The 18,888-nt window shown below is 37.4% G+C and overlaps 1 protein-coding gene across 2 annotated transcripts; it reads right to left on the bottom strand.

Moving 5' to 3' along the window:
* Positions 1-2,996: 2,996 nt before the first annotated feature.
* LOC127955998 (gastrula zinc finger protein XlCGF26.1) lies at positions 2,997-9,002 on the bottom strand. Of its 2 annotated transcripts, XM_052553737.1 has the most exons (4): positions 8,891-9,002; positions 8,601-8,724; positions 8,235-8,378; positions 2,997-4,371 (listed from the first exon to the last, which is right to left on the bottom strand). In XM_052553737.1, exons 3-4 carry the CDS (start codon positions 8,317-8,319, stop codon positions 3,275-3,277), a joined length of 1,182 nt encoding a protein of 393 aa, XP_052409697.1. In that variant the 5' UTR covers positions 8,320-8,378; positions 8,601-8,724; positions 8,891-9,002; the 3' UTR covers positions 2,997-3,274. The 2 variants fall into 2 exon arrangements, with proteins under 2 accessions (XP_052409697.1, XP_052409696.1); XM_052553736.1 differs by lacking the exon at positions 8,891-9,002 and having other exon boundaries at positions 8,601-8,884.
* Positions 9,003-18,888: the final 9,886 nt, after the last annotated feature.

The following is an 18,888-nucleotide window of genomic DNA, read 5'->3' as shown; positions in this document are numbered from 1 at the left end:
ATTCATTTTACCGATTGCTTTTAGTCTAAAACCGTGAGTGTAGCATGTTAGCATTCGTTACCTTGTCATTAGCCTTTCTATTCATGCCTTTTGCTATTTTTTAGTTCATCAAACAATTGGTAAGTCTGAATAATTCTTAAATCATGGTGAGTAATGGCTACTTCTCCTGCTATTGTTATTTGCACTGTTTGACAGATGTATATTTTATCTCCAAACTTTAATTGAGGACAGTAAGAGTGTGAGGGCTCTAGATACGGCTTTGGATGCGTCTAGCTCAGGGAGAGCTGTACATTGTTCGGTTCCAGCAGAGCCCCTGCAGCAGGGCAACTGGGTGACGGTGAGGCAGCGTAGTCGTGGGTCAAAACACCGCTCTTCTGTTCCGATCAAAACATTAAACAGGTTCTCCCCACTCAGTGATGCACCCACTGAGAAACCTGATGAAAGTGCTCTAGTTATTGGTGATTCTGTTGTACGGACATGAATATAGAGACACCAGCCACCATAGTCAAATGTTTACCGGGAGCCAGAGCGCCTGACATCTTGGCAAATTTAAAAGTGCTGGCTAATGCTAACCGTAAATACAGAAAGACTGTTATTCATGCCGGCGCTAATGATGTTCGACTTCGCCAGTCGGAGATCACTAAAAATAACTCTAAAGAGGTGTGTGAACTTGCAAGCACGATGTCAGACACTGTAATATGCTCTGGGCCCCTTTTATATGTATCCACACATAATGACAACAATTATTCAATTATTATTCACCACCTTCTTCTTCTTCTCCCAAATGAATCATGGATGGTAACACCTAGGAGATTGAAAAAGGATTTCCAAACCTGGGCTATAAACTGGGGCCCACGATGGAGATGATGTTCTGTGGGAGGCCATAGTTGTGAAAGACGTGATGGAATAAGTATTTTGTGGTCTCTTAAGTTCAACTGAGAAAGCAGGTATGGTTGTCCGAGCCAGGACCTTTTTTGAACCTGAAGACTACTTCTTGGGTACTGATTATTGTGAAGGGCTACCAGTTTGATACATACTTCTTAAATAACAAATTTGCTAAATTTACCTTTAATTAAATGTAACAAACACATTTGCCACATTTGATACGATTTTTCAAAAAAGAAATAAAACAAGCAAATGAAATAACTCATGTGTCTGGTCCACTGATGAAAGCCTTTGTAAAGTCAAGTGAATTATAAATCATCTAACAACAGGCGTCTAATACTGACTTCAGGAAAAGGGGAGGAACCAATGACATTTGAGGTAACAATTAAAACAGCAAGCCCCGCCCCACGACTGACATAAATAAAAGTGTTCACGCGAGCAGATCGAGTGCGCGCAAGGGCTTGTATTTGGGGGCAGAGGACGTCACGCGCGAGAGTTTGAAATGAGCTGGCGAGTTCCCGTTTTCTTTCTTCAGATTTGGTTTCACTTCCGTAGAAGTGATTTATCGCACACATAAACATCAGTTGTATGCTCGGTTATTAATGTCTTCAGAAGTAAATCATCTCCTCACTGCAGCAAAGGTTGTTGTGGAGACCAGCTAGTTCTACTCTTATAAGAAACTTTTATGGGGTTTTTTATATTGTCATTTTCAAATTCACACCAAAGCAAGTGTGATTTAAAAGAGAATAGCAAAAAAAAAAAGAAAAAAAAACATTCAGATCATTGTTAAGTGGTGCTATAGTGAGCTGTTTTTAGATCAGGCCTCTCATGAACAGGACTCATGTGGTCCTTGCGGGCGCACCATGTTGGCAACCCCTGCGGTAGAAAGAGTCTGCTTTGATATTCTTGTGACCTGGATGGTAAGTGATGAAGTTGAACCGAGTGAAATAGTTGAGTCTTTTAGCATTTTAAATGTATTCTAGATTCTATTGATCTGTGAACGTGTGTTAAGCTCTCTCCAGCCAGTGAAGAACTCTTCAAGTGGCAGTTTAACGGCCAGTAACTTCCTGTTCCCGATGTCATAGTTCTGATATGGGTATGAGATATGGATATTGTTGATGTAGACAGTGCCGTTTTGCATCTCTTTGGTTTCTGAATGAATCATCCATGTAAATGATTCAGTTCAAACGCAATGAATCACTTAACAGTGACTTGCTGCCACCTATAGGCAGTTTTAATTTTGTGTGTCCGTCAAAGCTGCATTAAACAGTGTGTAAATGCATCTAAATGACACTTCTAATGCTGTTTCAGTGTTTCCTCTGCATTGCAATTTTGTTGATACTGATTTTCATTTGCTTGGTAAAATCTCAAATGCAAGTATTTGACTTAAAAGATGGTGCACGCTTTTAGAAAAAATGGCTTAAAAGTTAAAATGGCCATAAAACTAGTTGATAACGATTGATTTCTATTATTGCTGTGAACTTACCACACAGAAGATGAAGAATATAACAAAATTCAGGAGCCAGCTGTTAGCACATTTAGAGATAAGATATCAACTAATTACCGTTATCAATAAAAACCCAGAAAACGTTATACATAATTTTTGGTTGGTATCGCATACCCCTAATTTATATAATTGTATTGATATTTTATCAATAATTGTTGAAATAAGTATAATAAATACTTCTGACTCATCCATGTAACGTTTTGTTTTTGTGAAAACTTGTATCTTGAACTGTAAATTATGCATTTTTACAGTTTAATATGGTACTATAGACATTGCCCAGCCCCGCTCATATGGTATTAATTTTATTTGTGCAGGTCTTAAAAAAAGTCTTCAATTTGAAACCCTGATTTAAAGAGACAGGCGTGAAAAATAGTGCGTTTGTGCCTCATCTCAAAATAGGCATTTTCAAAATGATATAATAAATGATCTGTGGAGTATTTTGAGCTGAAACTTTACAGAGACTTATATTACATGTTGTAAAAAGTATGAACATTATTTTTCAATCAATTTATATTCAGTGAATAAAACATCTTGTGAATAGTCACTTAACGTTATTTACTTCAGAATAGACAACAATATTACTGAAGTTCAGGAGCTGGAACACACTTGTAGAACATTTTATTGCGGTTTTCAATATATGTGAAGAATGAAAGGATGGACGCCACAGATATTTATTAATTGTTTTGCAGTGTAGTTGGTTGAGCTTTCACATTATCATTTTTTTTTTCATGCTTTTTTCAATACACTGGCTTTGCTATGACTTCAACCTCAAAATATTTTAACATTCATGTCATATTGATATGAAATACTTTTCACAATTAAATTGTCTTTCAGAAAGAATGTGCAGAAGTTTATAGAAATCACCCCCTTTTCTAAACCTCGTCACTCTGGGGAAAATGATTTCTTCCCAGAATGAGTTTGCAAATGCAGTTTCATGCTGTTTTTATATGTGAAACTCTTCTCACAGCGAGGACACTTGTACGGTTTCTCTCCAGTGTGAACTCTCATGTGAGTTGCAAGGTTTCCTCTAGCAGTGAAGCTCTTTCCACACTGTTGGCAGGGGAAAGGTTTCTCTCCAGTGTGAACTCTCAGGTGAATATTGAGGATATCTTTTCTTGAGAAACTCTTTCCACAGTGATGGCACATGAAGGAGTCGTCTCTGGTGTGAACCATTACATGATTCTTGAGTTCATTCACGTCTGTGAAACTTCTCTCGCACTGATAACAGTTAAAGATTGGTCTCGAGTGAAACTTCATGTGATTATTAAGGTTTACATTATGTCTGTAGCTCTTCCCACACTGTTTGCAGGGGAAAGGTTTCTCTCCAGTGTGAATTTTCATGTGGGCATTAAGTTGTGTTTTTTGTGTAAAACACTTTCCACACTGTTCGCAGGTGAAGGGTTTCTCTCCAGTGTGAATTCTCATGTGGGAATCGAGTTGACTTTTCCATGTACAACACTTTCCACACTGAGGACATATTAATGGCTTCTTATCAACGTGAATTTTCATGTGGACTTCAAGGCTTTCTTTCCGACTGAACGTTTTTCCACACTGTTGGCAGGTAAATGGTCTTTCTCCAGTGTGAATTCTCATGTGGGAATTAAGGTTTCCTTTACTTGTGAAACTCTTTCCACACTGTTCGCAGGTGTAAGGTTTCTCTCCAGTGTGAGTTCTCACGTGGTCATTAAGGTGATTTTTCCGTGCAAAACATTTTCCACACTGAGGGCATATTAATGGCTTCTTTTCCATGTGAATTTTCATGTGGACTTCAAGGCTTTCTTTGTTAATGAAAATTTCTCCACACTGTTGGCAGGTGCAAGGTCTAAGGTTTGGGTTTTGTGTTTTTTGAGCTTTTTCTGGTGGGGACATCTGTGAGCAACTAATTGATTTTTCTTCCGTTTTGAAATCATGTTTCTCATACTGATCTTTCTCTTCTGTTTCATTCAATTCTTGAATCTCCTCTTTCAGTGCGATCAGATCTGAAATTAAGAAGGAGAAATACCAGTAAACACCATTTTATCACAGCAGCTAGCGCTCTTGCTAATCACACTGAACACTCTCTGCATCATCTTAGTCTGGGGACTGATTGCATGTGTAGCAACGTGGCATCACGCAACAGAAACTGCGTACAGACAACTACGCCACCCTAGGGCTTGCACCCGGGGAAATAACATGCACCCTTCAGGTGCTACTCCAGGGAACAGGTTCGAGACTACTAAGAGAGCAAGAGACGTGACTTACCCAGATAAAACGTTTAATTTTACAGTCATTAATCCTAAAACATTAAAGAATGGTCTCGTCAACAGTTTACCAATTAAATATGCACAGTTACAAAGTGATGGCCCACTGTTAGCTGCATCCAAAGGACAATACTGTCGGGCCAGTGCGAGCCAGGGCTTAAAGCGGGCCGGGCGGGGCTCATAGCCTCGGGCCAGTAGCACCGAGGCCAGAATAGCACAGGGTTTCCACAGTCAGGGCCTGAAGGGACTTCCACTAAAACACGTCCTTTACACGCCTCTCAGAACAACGTCACGCAACCCCATCATTTCACCAACAAAAGAGAAGTTATCAGAAAACTAAGAAATAAGTCACTGGAACATGCGCGATCACAAAACAAACATGATAAAAGCGTCCGTTTGTTTGCATGCTTTGCTTAAATATTCAAACTCAAAAGTATCAAAGTTTTACTATAGAATAAGTGATACATTGATCATAATGAATTCATTTATCAAGACTCAAAATTAGTCACACAGAAATAAATGTATTTATATTTTATTTATTTATTTTTAACGCTTATGAAAATAGCCTGCTTATTCAGTCAAGTCTGTTTCTGTTCATTTGTAGCCACAGTGGCCTATATATCACATTAAGAATGAATGATAATCTCTCTATTTTTATAAATGCTCCCAAACATAAAACATTATATTTCTATGATAGGCTACGTGGAGCTAAACTCTCAAGACAAAGACTTATGACAGATAATATAAGTTACTAAATAAATACACATCGGATTAAGTTATTTCAAACACTCGCTGCTGACTAAGAGTGAGTTCTGAGCTCAACTTATTAAAAAAAGTCTTTAATACCGGTGTTAAAGCTGTTATCTTTCTGAAATGATCCACAGCACTGATATAATGTTTAAATATAATGTTTATCTCCAGACACAGAGAAACTTCGCCTTTGTTCAGAACCCCTTCTCTAGCCCCAGCTGGCCCACTTTGGCCCAAGGTTATCGTTGGGCCAAAAAACCCTGGCCGTTGTCCACGAGGAAGCCCCGACGAGGCACGGAAGTGACAGTGGAAACGCAACTGACCCTGGCACGCACTAGCACGCCCGCTTTAAACTCGACAGTGGAAACGCGGCTATTGAAGCTGTAGGATCAGATGATATTCTTCAAAACAGCAGTAAAAACAGCCGTAGATGAAGCCAGCGTGAGAAACAGCCGTAGATACTTGCTTATGAAACAACAGCTAGTGCTCAGGCTACACCTAAAATACAAATAAAAACGCACATCCACTTTAAACAATCTCCTCCCTTTAAAAGAAAGGAAACCCACAAGAAAAGGTATTGCTTACCTCATTCTCAGACCACAGTAAGCTTTACACCACCTGCGCTCATCACTTCGGACACACGTACACACAAAGGGAAAGCAACAGGACATAAAGCCCTGTGCCCGGTTGCATGAAACTCCTTAAGCTAAGAAATCCCTTATATATAAAGTTAAGGGTACCCTTAGTGAAACTTGGGTTGCAAGAAAAGACCCTAAGGGTTTCCTTAAGGAACTTAAGTCTGTTTTTACGTTTTTCCCCTTAATTATCTAAGTGTTCCCTTAAGTGTTGCTACAAAGTACTTCGTGACCATTTCACCTTAAGGGAGCTGTTTTGGTGCCTTAAATTTATTTAGTCAACTTAAACTCAAAATGCGATGGCTGATTTAGTGTTAATTGAAGAGGAGGAAATACCAAGGCGTGTTTTTAATGATCGTAATAATCCCTTGGAGACAATGAATGGTTGATGAAAGGCTGAAAAGTATTATTATTATTATTATAACCTCTTACGAAAAAAAATGCAGTTTATACATATGTATGTATGTGTAATTTAGGATGTAGCGCTCATTTGCATTATTTTACCTGCTTCGAGGAACGCCTGGAATACCGACTAGAGTAGGAGAGGAGAATCCTTCCCTAAAATATCTTGTACCAATTTTGCTGTGTCAGTGGCCCTCCTCCTTTACACAACATAACAATAACATTGTTTCATAGCAGGCGCGATACCTTTTTGAGACAATTTATCAGGCACGAGCACGAACGTTACTCATCGGTCTTTCCGGATTCTTTTTTATTGTTTGCCATTTCTTTTCTTGAACTCACCACTATGTTTTCATACTTTTTCATAACTTCTTCTACTGTTCGCTTGACAGCAAGATTTCTTGAATTTATTTCTTCTGTTATCTCTTGCCAGGCTTTAGATTTGTGCGAATGAGTGACTGATGGGTTATAGCGGCTTTGGAGAATGTTTTTTCTTTTTGTGAATTCTTCTAAAAGAATTGCCTTTTCGTCCTCTGTCCAGTTTGGTTTACGTTTTTTGTTTTCTGTTATGTTTGTACTCTCCATAGCACTAATATATTAATACAAGTGTGATTTTAGCAAAGTTAAGAGGTTTCTTGCAACGCTCTTAATGAAATCCCTTCCCTCAGGGAAACTCTCACTTAAGGAGTTTCATGCAACCGGGCACTGGACCTTTACGGTCCACAAGACCAGAATACAGAGCAGAATAACCCTGAATAACTTGCTACTTATAATGCCACTGGAACACAACTCAATAATTGAGCAAGCAGGTGTACTCAATGCATGTCTTCCCATTGGGAATATACCACATAGTTTTAATTCGTTGACCCGATGACATTGAATCCAAGAACAAAAAGGGGGTTAAAAACCATTAGTTACAATTTCTTAAGAATTTACACTATCCCACATTGGCAACTGAAAAGATAAACCCATCCACAAGCTACCTAAATGATAGCAAGGTGAAACTTCATGATACTGCCTGGTACACGAGGAGACCTACCTCCAACCCGAACTCAACACGGGAATCTAGAAGAACTTTTTCCCGAATATAATGACAGTTCAATAGAGCTTGACGCCAAGAACTAGGGCAGGTTGCATAAAAGCTGTACCGAAAAATGCCAACCCATATTATCCAAAAGATCATTATAGCATTCTCAAATAACATTTATGGCCAAAACACCGGGGAACAGGCTAGTAAGACCGGAGGAAAGGTTTTTACTGTAACTATAGAGCACGCCACGCTTAGATATCACTTTACCAGAGAATTCAACATCCAGCTCTAAACAGCCTATGTACAGAAAGTCTAGGCCATTGGCAGCCTTAAGCTATAACCAGTGAAAAGTTACTTTTTTTCCAAACCTCAAGGCTCAAAGTTCAACAAAACCATCAATTCACAGTTGACACCATATAATTTTGCCCTTTCCAATCTCCTTCGGGTGTGTTGGCTTTGTACAATCTATAACCTGAAGTGTAAGTTTCCCTTAAAATCGCCCTTAAGTTTCCCTTACACTTTATGAGCATTACATAAAATATCCCTTAAATGTTATTTAAGGGTTTCTTTAGGTAAAACTTCATTCATTTAAGTATCTCTTAAAAGCCATTAAGTGTTGCATAAACCCCCTTAATAATAGACAGAACAAGTGCGATATGTGTGTTTTGGGGTTTCATGAGACTTTAATTACTACACTTGTGTAATATTCTTCACAAATGTCTGTAGAGCTGGACATTGTAATAAGGATCAAACGAGTGAGTTCAGCTTTGTGAATGAAAACTAACCTGTTTGTTCCTCAGTATCTTCATGTTTGACTCTGAATGTTTCTTCAATCTTCAAGTCTTCACTCTCTACTTTAATAAACGACATCTTTAAAATTGTGTGTCATGTGGACCTCAGTTGATTCAGCAGGAGTTTTTTTCTTTGTCCTGTTTAAGATGAGTGTAATTAACAGAAAATTAATTATTCTCTAAAATAAACGGAAACTGCATCTCTGGGTTCATCTCAATGAGCTCCATATTTCAGTAGAGTCAGTGTACTTAAATTACCTGATTAACACATAATTATACATAAAGTTAATATTTAGGTATTTATGCTTTATACTTTGTATTCTATTATTTGTAGTACAATATTAAATAAGTTGCACTTACATGAAAACATATGCAGCTGGTTTGTTAGCATTACATTAAAGTTTGTGTTCTCGCGCTTCGAATCACTGAATCACTTTACGAATGACTCGGTTCAGATGATTCAGATTCTCGGTTTCTCTCAATTCTATGGGGAGCGAAATGAGACGTCACTTTTCTGTAACTAATATGCGGTTTACTCATAAGAATAACTTTACAAAACGTGTTACATCATTTTAGATTGATCCATTTACTTTAATCGTTGCGATCTGTTCAATCTTTTTACAAGCTATATAATGAACTTGAGCACAAACCTTTCTTCAGCCGAATCACAACAAGCGCAGGAGCGCAGCTTCGTGACGTCACAACGCCAGACCAAAATAAAAGTCCCGATAAAAGTCCCGTCTCTTCTTCTCTTGGTTAATGGCGGATCGTAACCAACGTTTAGGTGCATAGCAAAACTGATGGAACTGATATTTATTTTAGCAGTGCATCTTCTGCTATTTTGTCTGCATTTCCAAATTTTTCACTCTCTTGTGAGCTCGCACCAGACTGAACATTATGCCACCTCCATGTAATCTTAACAAACTGTGATAAAGTTTTATCAGTAGGTCTGTTCTGATAGGGGTCACTTTATGGTAATGTCCATTTTCTGTCCCTACTCAATTGTAACACTTGAAAAACACTTTAAAATAAAACGGTGTTATTTGAACATTTTCACGTTCTTGAGCCCTCGATGTGGCTATATTTGTTTTTAATAAATGATAAAGGCTTCCAAGCACCACAGAACTGCTCATCCCCACAGCCATGTCCAGAGGTCAAAAACAGGCTTTTCTACCATTTAAAATACAACGATGTATTCATAACTATCAAATATATGATGTAAATGACAGTAAAAAAAAACTGCTAAATAAATATATAAAGAAAGAAAGTTGTGTCACTGTTTAGGTATGTTCACTATACATTAAATACATTATTCTGAAACTGTTATCAATACTTCTTTTATTGTTTCTCTATAATCTGATACATCTATCTTTCTGACTAGAACCAGAAAATCTGAGCACATCACACCAGTCCTCAGGTCCTTACACTGGCTTCCAGTTACATTTAGGATTGATTTTAAAGTACTTTTACTCGTATATAAGTCACTAAATGACCTAGGACCGAAATATATTGTAGATATGTTCACTGAATATAAACCTAACAGAGCACTCAGATCATTAGGATAGAGTCAGTTAGAAATACCAAGGGTTCACACAAAACAAGGGGAGTCCTCCTTTAGTTACTATGCTGCCCGCAGTTGGAATCAGCTTCCAGAAGAGATCAGATGTGCTAAAACACTAGTCACATTTAAATCTAGACTCAAAACCCATCTGTTTAGCTGTGCATTTATTGAATGAGCACTGTGCAATGTCTGAACTGACTGCACTATATTTTATATATAATCATTTTCTATTCTTTACGGTTTTATATCCTTTTTAAAACAATTTTGAAATCTTTTAAAAAGTTTTCAATTTATTGTTATTATTATTTCAATTATTATTTTAGTGATTTTACGTAAAGCACTTTTAATTGCTATTGTGTATTAAATGTGCTAAATAAATACACTTGCCTTACATATTGCATTAGATATATAGACGATACATTTAATTACATTACATTATAATTATATTTTTTTGCCCTTTAGACAGAATCTCTTTGATAGTTATTCTTCGTATGTTCAGCACACAACAGGACACAATCTATTATGTATTTTCACCAATAATTCAACATTAAATTGTTGTGCGTGAGTGAACGGGACTTTTATTCTGGTTTGGGGACGTGAGGAAATGTACTAAGCATTCTTTTTACAAAAGCTTGTTAGTTAAGGATTCATACTAGTAAAGAAAAGCTTTATTGCCCAATTGAACTCATTTAATTATTAATGGACTTTACATACACACAACAGTGAACAATAATGTGTTTAAAATTATCATTAACTCACTAATACATCACTAAAACATTATTAAATGAATGCAACTTTATTGGGACAAAAGTCTCTCTACAGCTATACTGCTAACCATCTAATAACACTGTATTATTAATGAGACTTTATTTCCAATTTTCTAATATTTCCTTTAGTTTTATTGAAAATATATGACTTTCTGATTTAAAATGTAATGGGAAAAGGAGTAGACTAGAAGAAGTTTTGGAAAAGGGCGGCCTCGAGCTCAGGTCACTTGTGTCCAAATCATTCATCACACGTCTTTTACCCGCTGTGCTACTGATTTTACATTTTGCAGTGCTGTTTATCACAGCCAGGCATATGTGGGCGGAGTTATTGTAAATAGTCTCCCCCAACAAATTATTTATATAAATACATTACTTCTATATTTTTAATATTCAATATCTTTGAAATAATCTGTACTGTATAAAGCACTATAGAAGTCATTTGACTTGATCAGAAATGCACTGTAGAGATTAATGTACAATTTATGTCCTACTTGCGATACTGTTTTTGGATACACAGCGATAGTTTGGAGTTTACAGTAACATGTATGTATAAAAGTGTTTTATAATTACTATTCCGCACCTTTGGTTCACTCACGCGTTTGAATATGAAACATTACATGGAGCGCGTTTCGTTCTGGGAAACAGTATCTCATGCAGTGTCTTCAGATGCATACATCAAATTTTAGCAAATGTAGCAGGTTCCTTGCATACAGAACGTCCACGTACTATTCACAGTATAAACACAGCATACTGCAATATAGTAGGAGATGTGTGGCAGTATCCCATTTCTGAATTAATTTCATGCATACAGAAAATCTGCATACTATGCACTGCATACATACTGGATACCGCAGAAGTAGTAAGAGTAATATGATTGTATGGCATTTCGAACATTGTAATGAACTACCAATATACTAACATGTCCTTTTGCATATGACATCTCAAATTGAATATTGCTATCCATATGCTTCCATAAACACCAAAGTTTTATGTACAGTCAATTGTGCTTTGTGTCTAGTGGATTCCAATTCAGATGCATACATTCACAACCATACAAGCAGAAAAATATGTAGCAAAGTTATTTAAACGAAGTACATTTTACAGCAAAGTAGTGCAACTTATTATTATTAAACAATTAAATGATGCATACATCTATTTTTGCAGTTCATAGCCAATGTTATGAAGTCTACATCACAAACTAAAAAGGCCTAACACATCTCTGTTTCAACATTTTTTTTTTAAATCTTGCGTCAGGATGTTATAAAATGTAACTATTCAACTTAAATGACTAGACAAACGACAAACAATGCTGTTTACTCAGAAAGGCTTAGCAAACCTTGAGAAGCTGCATGTGTTCAAATCAGCTCTCTCTAATCATAGACTACGTTTACAAGCTGTTAAAATTCGGGTTATGGTCGGGTTAAGGTCACTATTTGGGTTTCTGAAACATTCGGGATAACCCGTTTACATGCGTGAGCAGAGAGAGTTACTCCTGTATACATGGAATGTGTAATCCGTCGCCAATATCCCGATGTAAACGGCGACGCGCGGTTAGCGTCTGGACGTAATGCGCAATATGCATCATTTCCGATTCTTCTTCCTGTATCCAAAGACTCAAAAGACCAGGATTCCTTGCGAATAGAACATGCGCAGAACACACAATTTGATGGGGATATGCCGAAACGCGTTTACAAGACCAAATATTCGGGTTAGAAAAGGGGTACCCCAGGTATAATATCCCGGTTTTTAAAAACCGGGATATGAGCATATCCGGGTTTTTGACGGTGTTTACATGGCCGTGCGCGACCGGGTTATTGCTAATATCCTGGTTTTGAACGGGTTATTGGCTGCATGTAAACGTAGTCATTGTAAGTGGCAATCATTAAGGAAATGTGTCCTTATTAAAGCCAGTTTCATTCTGTCCACATGACGAGTCCATACAGATGCTCCATATTAACAAAAAATGAATCAGTCAATTGACAAGCATATATATATTTCAGTTTTTCACTTTGTGTAGCAAGTTGTGGTGGTTTAGTGAGAGATCTTATAAAGTGGTGAATAGAGTGATAAGAGGTGATTGTGAGTAGATGGATCCTGTAAAAGTCAAAGAGATGGAGAACTTTCTCCATGGAACAGATCCTCCTGGATGTTCCTAACAGGACAAATCCATCATTAAAAGAAGAGCTGAAAGCTATATAGTGAAAGGTAAGCCTTAAAATTGCCATTTTAGTTGCACAGGTACAGCAAATAAATACCTTAGCCTTTGTCTAATTTCATATCAGATGGTCTGCTTCAGTATATATGTCAGAGGCGTAGGCGAGGTGAACATTTGGCCAAAGTGGTCACCTCACCAGAGGAGGCAAATTATGTTTTTGTTAGCCTCCATGCCAGTGATCGGGGGGTCATTGTGGCATGGAAAAGACTCGAGATGCCATCAGGACCAGATTCTTCTGGGCTGACATGGAAGAGGACATCCACAAATGGGTGAGTTTTATTCTTTCCTACTTATTTATGGCTCATTATTTTAAAGAAAAATCACCAAATCTCTAGACCGTACTTAACACAGAACATTACATTTTGTAGATATCCCCCATGCCCTGAATGCCAAGCCAGAAGGTCAACACTGAAGGAGAAGGTCTACATCCCGATTGAGGCGGGTATATCCAATGACAAGTGTTCCCAAAAATTTATAAAATGCATTTTGTCCTTCTATACACCTTTTTTTTCCCTCAGATCACAGAGCCTCTAGAATAGCTGGGAATGGATCTGGTTGGAAAAATTGTATCCAACCAGAGAAGGGGAATCAATACATCTGTGTTATGATTGATTATTTTACTAAGTGGACAGACATTGAAATCAGAAAGTGCAAGGGAAGTGTCTGACTGCATTTGAGTTTTTTTTTTCTTTTCTTTTTTCTATAAACATGGAGCTCCAAAAAGAGTTTGGCAATAAGGTCAAATGTCACCCATTTTCAGTATCCTTTACACTTATTTTCGCAGATTAGTTTTGATCTTTTGTCAGAGGTTGGGTATTAAAAGGAGCTTGTGTTCTCCATACCACCCACAAACTGAGAAAATGAAGGGAATCATCCAAAGGTATGATGCTGACCTGGATTGTTTATAGCTGCTTACACTAGGGACCATTGAATGCTTGATTCTGATTGACAAGACCAAAGCAGATGAAGGAAACAATGGAAACACTGTTTGCTGACCAAGACCACAGCGTCCTGACTAACCTGCTCTTCTACACTGAACACTGCTTTCTGTCAGCATTTACCCTTCACAAAGAAAAGAGGCATCTGTAAAGGCAGACAATTTGGCTTTGAAGTGAAATCAGACATATCACAGCATGATCTCTACCTCTGTACACTCTAAAACCTCGTGAAAATTATGAAACTTCTCCAGCTGAATCTTAAAAACTGTTTTCTTTGAAACCCAAACTCAGATGGAACAAATCTAGCTCTGAACAATTCAAAGAAATCATGAACTGTCCTACTATATTAAAAGTACTGGGTGACTTAATGTCCACTAACTTCACCTTAGACATTGCCTATCCCTGTCTTAGAAGTTAAAGCTGCGGTTAATAAACAGAACTGCTTGCGTCTTGCGGAAGAACATTGTAGCCGGAACTACTTCTCTCTGTTTATGTCTATGAAGAATCACAAAGGTACTGGGTTACTCCGCCGCGGTATCCCTGAAGCAATCTAAAATAGTCCGAATATAAACACTTATTATAGGTGCACCCTAGTGATTCAGGACAAGCTAAAAACACGGTTTGGAAAATGGATTCATGGTGTACTCGCTTATTATAGACCTTATTCTACATTTTGAACACAAACAAAGTTACGGACCGCAGCTCTGATTGGTTGTTTCTTACCGGGAGCGGATGACTTTTTGCAAATGGCAATAGGACACTGGGAGGAGCCAGAGGAGCTTGATTTTTTTCACAGATTATCGGTCTCATATTCTACTGTTTGGACATAATGACAGGTTTAACAAATATGTAAAAAATATATTTTTACAAAGGTTACCTACAGCAGCTTTAATGGAATAAACTTAGCAACAACAAATGAAAAAAAAAAACAAATCACATATTCAAAGCATTAGCAACTCTAACATTAAACAGCAAAGCAAACATAAATCAACAAATGGTTTAATAATGAATGCACGAAGGTCAGGAAAGAACAAAAACGGCTTTCTAACAAACACAAAGATACATCCAGTCGGACATTAGGGTTCACTTATTCTGAATGTCTGGGGGAAAAAAAATCACAAAAGACTACTGTAGAACAAACGAGAAAAATACTTTAAAAACCAAAATTTGGGAAATTGATGAACCAGTAGATTCAAACGACCACCACTTTCTGTAATCTATATACAAAACTTGTACTGAAATCAGTCATTTTCTAAAAAAGAAAAAAGTTTATGTTTTATAGACAAAAATATCTGCGATGCATGTCCATGATTTTTTGTAATTAGGGTCACGCTTGACGAAGGCGGAAGTACCGACTCAGTGTTTAAAAATGTGGAGAAGGGAGACCGTTCCAAAGTTGTATGTACAGTGACACATATTCAAATGTCTTTAGTTTTATCATTTAAAATTTTCACTTCGTGTGCGTATCCGGGATGTTTAAAACTTTGAAAACCTAACTTCCACCTACATAAAAGCGTGACCTTTTCAACGTTATTAGGTGAAGTCATGCAAGACATGGATTTTTGTTAATAAAGGATATACTTTTTTTTGTTTTTAGAAAATGACCAATTGTTTGGCTAGATAAGAACCTTAATCCTTGTCTGGTATTGTGTAGTGCCCTTTGAAACTGTACTAAAACTGTAATTTTGAGCTTCAACAGTTTGGTAGCCGTTGAAGTGCACTATAAGGAGAAAAATCCTGGAATGTGTTTTATCAAAAACCTTAATTTATTTTCAACTGAAGAAAGAAAGACGTAAAACTTCTTGGATGACATGGGGGGTGAGTAAATTATCAGGAATTTTTTATTTAAAAGTGAACTAATCCTTTAACACTGGTGATACTGTGGTGTATGACTCCAAGAAAATAAGGAGCTCCAATATTATTTTAGTAAAGAATGACAGATTTTTTACTTTTTGTAAAGGTTTGTGTCTAGGGCTGTCACTTTTAGTTCGAAAATCGACTGCACAATCGATCGAACCAACCCAAAAAAATTTTGAAAATGAAAATAGGGAATCGATTTTAACCAAATATGTACACAGTGACCGGCTTTTGTTATGGAAAATTGGCAGTAATACCCCCACCTTGCGCAGCTGTACCTGAGTGTCCCTGGGACATCAGTGCGGTCGGAGCGCGTCTTCTTTTTGAACAGTTGTTTAAAATGGATTGCATCATTATTTAAAATAATCTTGGAGATTTTTGAATTGCCTAAATCATAAATGCAGCCGGGTTGAAGCCTGCAGTGATGTTTTTCTATTGTTATGGCAGCCGTCCCCTCTGCATATATATTTTTTAGAGAATGTTGCACTCCTGTTGCTGTTTGTTATTCTGCACGAAACTTCATGCCAATAAATGAGAAATATTGCTGACTTGTGTTATTTGACGTTGAAAAAGGAAACAGCTTCTTTTTTTTTTAGACATGGAAAGATTCAATGAACACTTATGTCTTAAAAATCGAAAATGATTTTTTCACAAAAGTGACAGCCCTATTTGTGACTGTCCCATAGACTGCCAAGTAAACTACATGGTCAATCTTTGATGAGAGAGACTGAACTCAAACTCAAACTGATAACATTGCCTTTGCTGATGTGCGTCTGCCTTTGACTCTGGTGAATGTAAATCTGCTAAGCTTTCTTGTGAACTGTCAGGGTTTGGATCCGGATCTGGGACATTTGTATTGATTGTGCATAGCTCAAGGATTTGCCAGATATCGTGTCTTTTTGTTCTTGACAAAAGTTCCTTTGCAGCACTGATGATGTTGATGTCATCACTTTCACAGGCTGGTTTCCTTAGCATCTGATTAAAACAGGAAGTTAATAATCATGCACGTTTTATCTTTGTCATCCATTCTGTATTGGCCATGTTAAGATATTGCTACATATGAATGTCATTTGATAGATTACAAAGAACAGATTTATGTAAGTCCACCATTCCACCTCCCTTGGTTGTTTTTTTTTTCAGAGGAGCACCAGGAAGCTGCTCCTTAGAGGGGGGTAGTGTCACAGTGTCTGGTTTGTGTATCCTGGGTGTCCACTAGAGGTCTCACTTCCCCATATCGTCACCCCACTTCAGGAACTGCATTTCACACAAGCCTTTATCTGGACTCATCACTGTTCATTGCACACAGCTGTTCCCACTTACATTGTTTGCACGTGTCTATATATACCCTGTTTGTTTCTGTCTTTGTGATGGAGTCCTTGTTTAATGTCACCCTGTTATTTTGTGTTTCCTGGCTGATGTTCGTGTTTCTTGTTTTGGACTGCTTACCTGGATTTGACCTCTGCCTGGATTCTGGATTACCCTTATAAAAACTGCGCCTTCATCTACCTGTTTGTGTGCGTGCCGGGACACTCAGCAAACCAGCACAAACGTTTATTTTTGTGGCACAAACGTAACACAAATAGCATGGTTTTGGTAATCATTTTATTTTATGGGGTGCCAACTTCATGGAGGTAAATATTTGGAATGGCCAAAACCATCTATAGATGATTCAATATTCCTGTGTATATCTTTGTAGTTAGTTTTTTATAAGAAAGCTAAATTGGCAAAACGTGTTTGTTTATACATCCATTTCCTTAGTTCGCCTCATGTCCTCAGAATTATTGTGGTGGACCCATCTGTAAAAACTCATAAAGTAAATAAACCCAAAATCAGAAAAAGCTTGGATGTTTTGTAAAATGCAGTGAAATCAACAATCTGTGATTGGTTAGTTCTCTTTATTGTTTATTTAAAAGTGTGTTACGTGAAAATAAACTTTTTGATTTTGATGGCTGCAACACACTCCAAAAAAGTTGGGCCAAAGGCCAAATAAAAGTGAAAATGTTATAGAATATCCTAATGAAACAGTTCACTGTAAGTAGGTGAATTGGTAATAGGTGAGGGGATCATGTTTGGGTATAAAAAGAACATCTGAGTCTTTGCAAGAAAAGCTGGATCGTGGCTCATCACTTTGTGCCAAATTTCATGTTTGGTACTAGAGAGGCGCTGTCCTGTAGAGTTTAGATTCAACCCTGAAAATAAACCTCACCTGTCTGTAGCCTTAGTAATCCTGAAGACATTGCTTGTTCAGCTGTGTTTGATTAGGGTTGGAGCTGAACTCTGCAGGACAGCTCTCTAAGTCTGAACTTGTCTACCCTTGATGTGAGCAAGGCAGGATGACCTTTGAGCACTCGGAGGGCATTACATTCGAAACGGTCATGCTGTGGTATTAAATAAAACCCCTATTACTTAACACAGTCTGCCACTGTATCAAGAAATGCAACTTGAATCTCTATTACTGGGGAAAATGGATGTCAAGTTCTCAGTCCCAAAGACTAAAGGAAGGGACCATCCAGGTCTAATCCGAGACACATGCAAACTATTAACAAGAAGGAATACATTGAGACTGTACAGAAACACAGACTGTCATTAAGATGAGGTCTTTGTGGGAAGTCCATAGTTATTAGATCAAGACAATGCCAGATCTCATTCTGCATATGCTACAACAGTGTGGTTTCGTAGACACAGAGTGAATGTGCTTGATCAGTCCACATCTGTCTCCTATTGAAAATGTATTGCTTGCCATAAAAAAATAAAATAAAAAGTATCAGGCCGTTATGACATTGGACTGTTGAGCAGCTCAAGTCTTGTATCAAGCGAGATTGGGCAAAGAATTAGCTTGCTAATTAGTATCCTCAATTCCCTTCAATATATGACATTTAAAAAGTTGATTACATTTTAGCGCAAGCGGGTGTTTTCCCCCCTATACGCTAACACCATATAAAATATCATCATATAGATATTAACACATGCACATATACAAGTTTTACATGTTACAAAATGACATCTTTAAACACAATAATAGAATAATACTGTTATGTCATACTGTATTACTTTTATGTTCACTCTTCCTCCTGCGCTAAAATTACCGTATCTAGATGCTGCAAGTTTTACTATGGTCAGACATGATGTGCGAAAAGTGACATGTTTGCCAGTTACTGATAAGAGGAAGTGAAGACATGTTAAAACAGACTGTTGCTTCATAGACTGAAAGATATTCAATGTTAAATTATCACCGCTTGGTGTTTATATAAGTCTGTACTCAAGAGTGTCAAAAAAGTTAATGACCAATAAGTGCTGATTGAGTATTTAA

The sequence above is a fragment of the Carassius gibelio genome, chromosome B4 (genome assembly GCF_023724105.1).
Source record: "Carassius gibelio isolate Cgi1373 ecotype wild population from Czech Republic chromosome B4, carGib1.2-hapl.c, whole genome shotgun sequence".
Lineage (NCBI taxonomy): Eukaryota > Metazoa > Chordata > Actinopteri > Cypriniformes > Cyprinidae > Carassius > Carassius gibelio.
Note: the sequence above shows the minus strand (reverse complement) of the source record. Positions and strands in the feature narration are given on the sequence as shown.

Coding starts and splice junctions, on each gene's coding strand:
- LOC127955998 (XM_052553737.1), bottom strand. CDS start 8,319: ATGTCGTTTATTAAAGTAGAGAGTGAAGACTTGAAGATTGAAGAAACA. Junction 4,372..8,234: donor AGATACTGAGGAACAAACAG/GTTAGTTTTCAT, acceptor TCTTAATTTCAG/ATCTGATCGCACTGAAAGAG.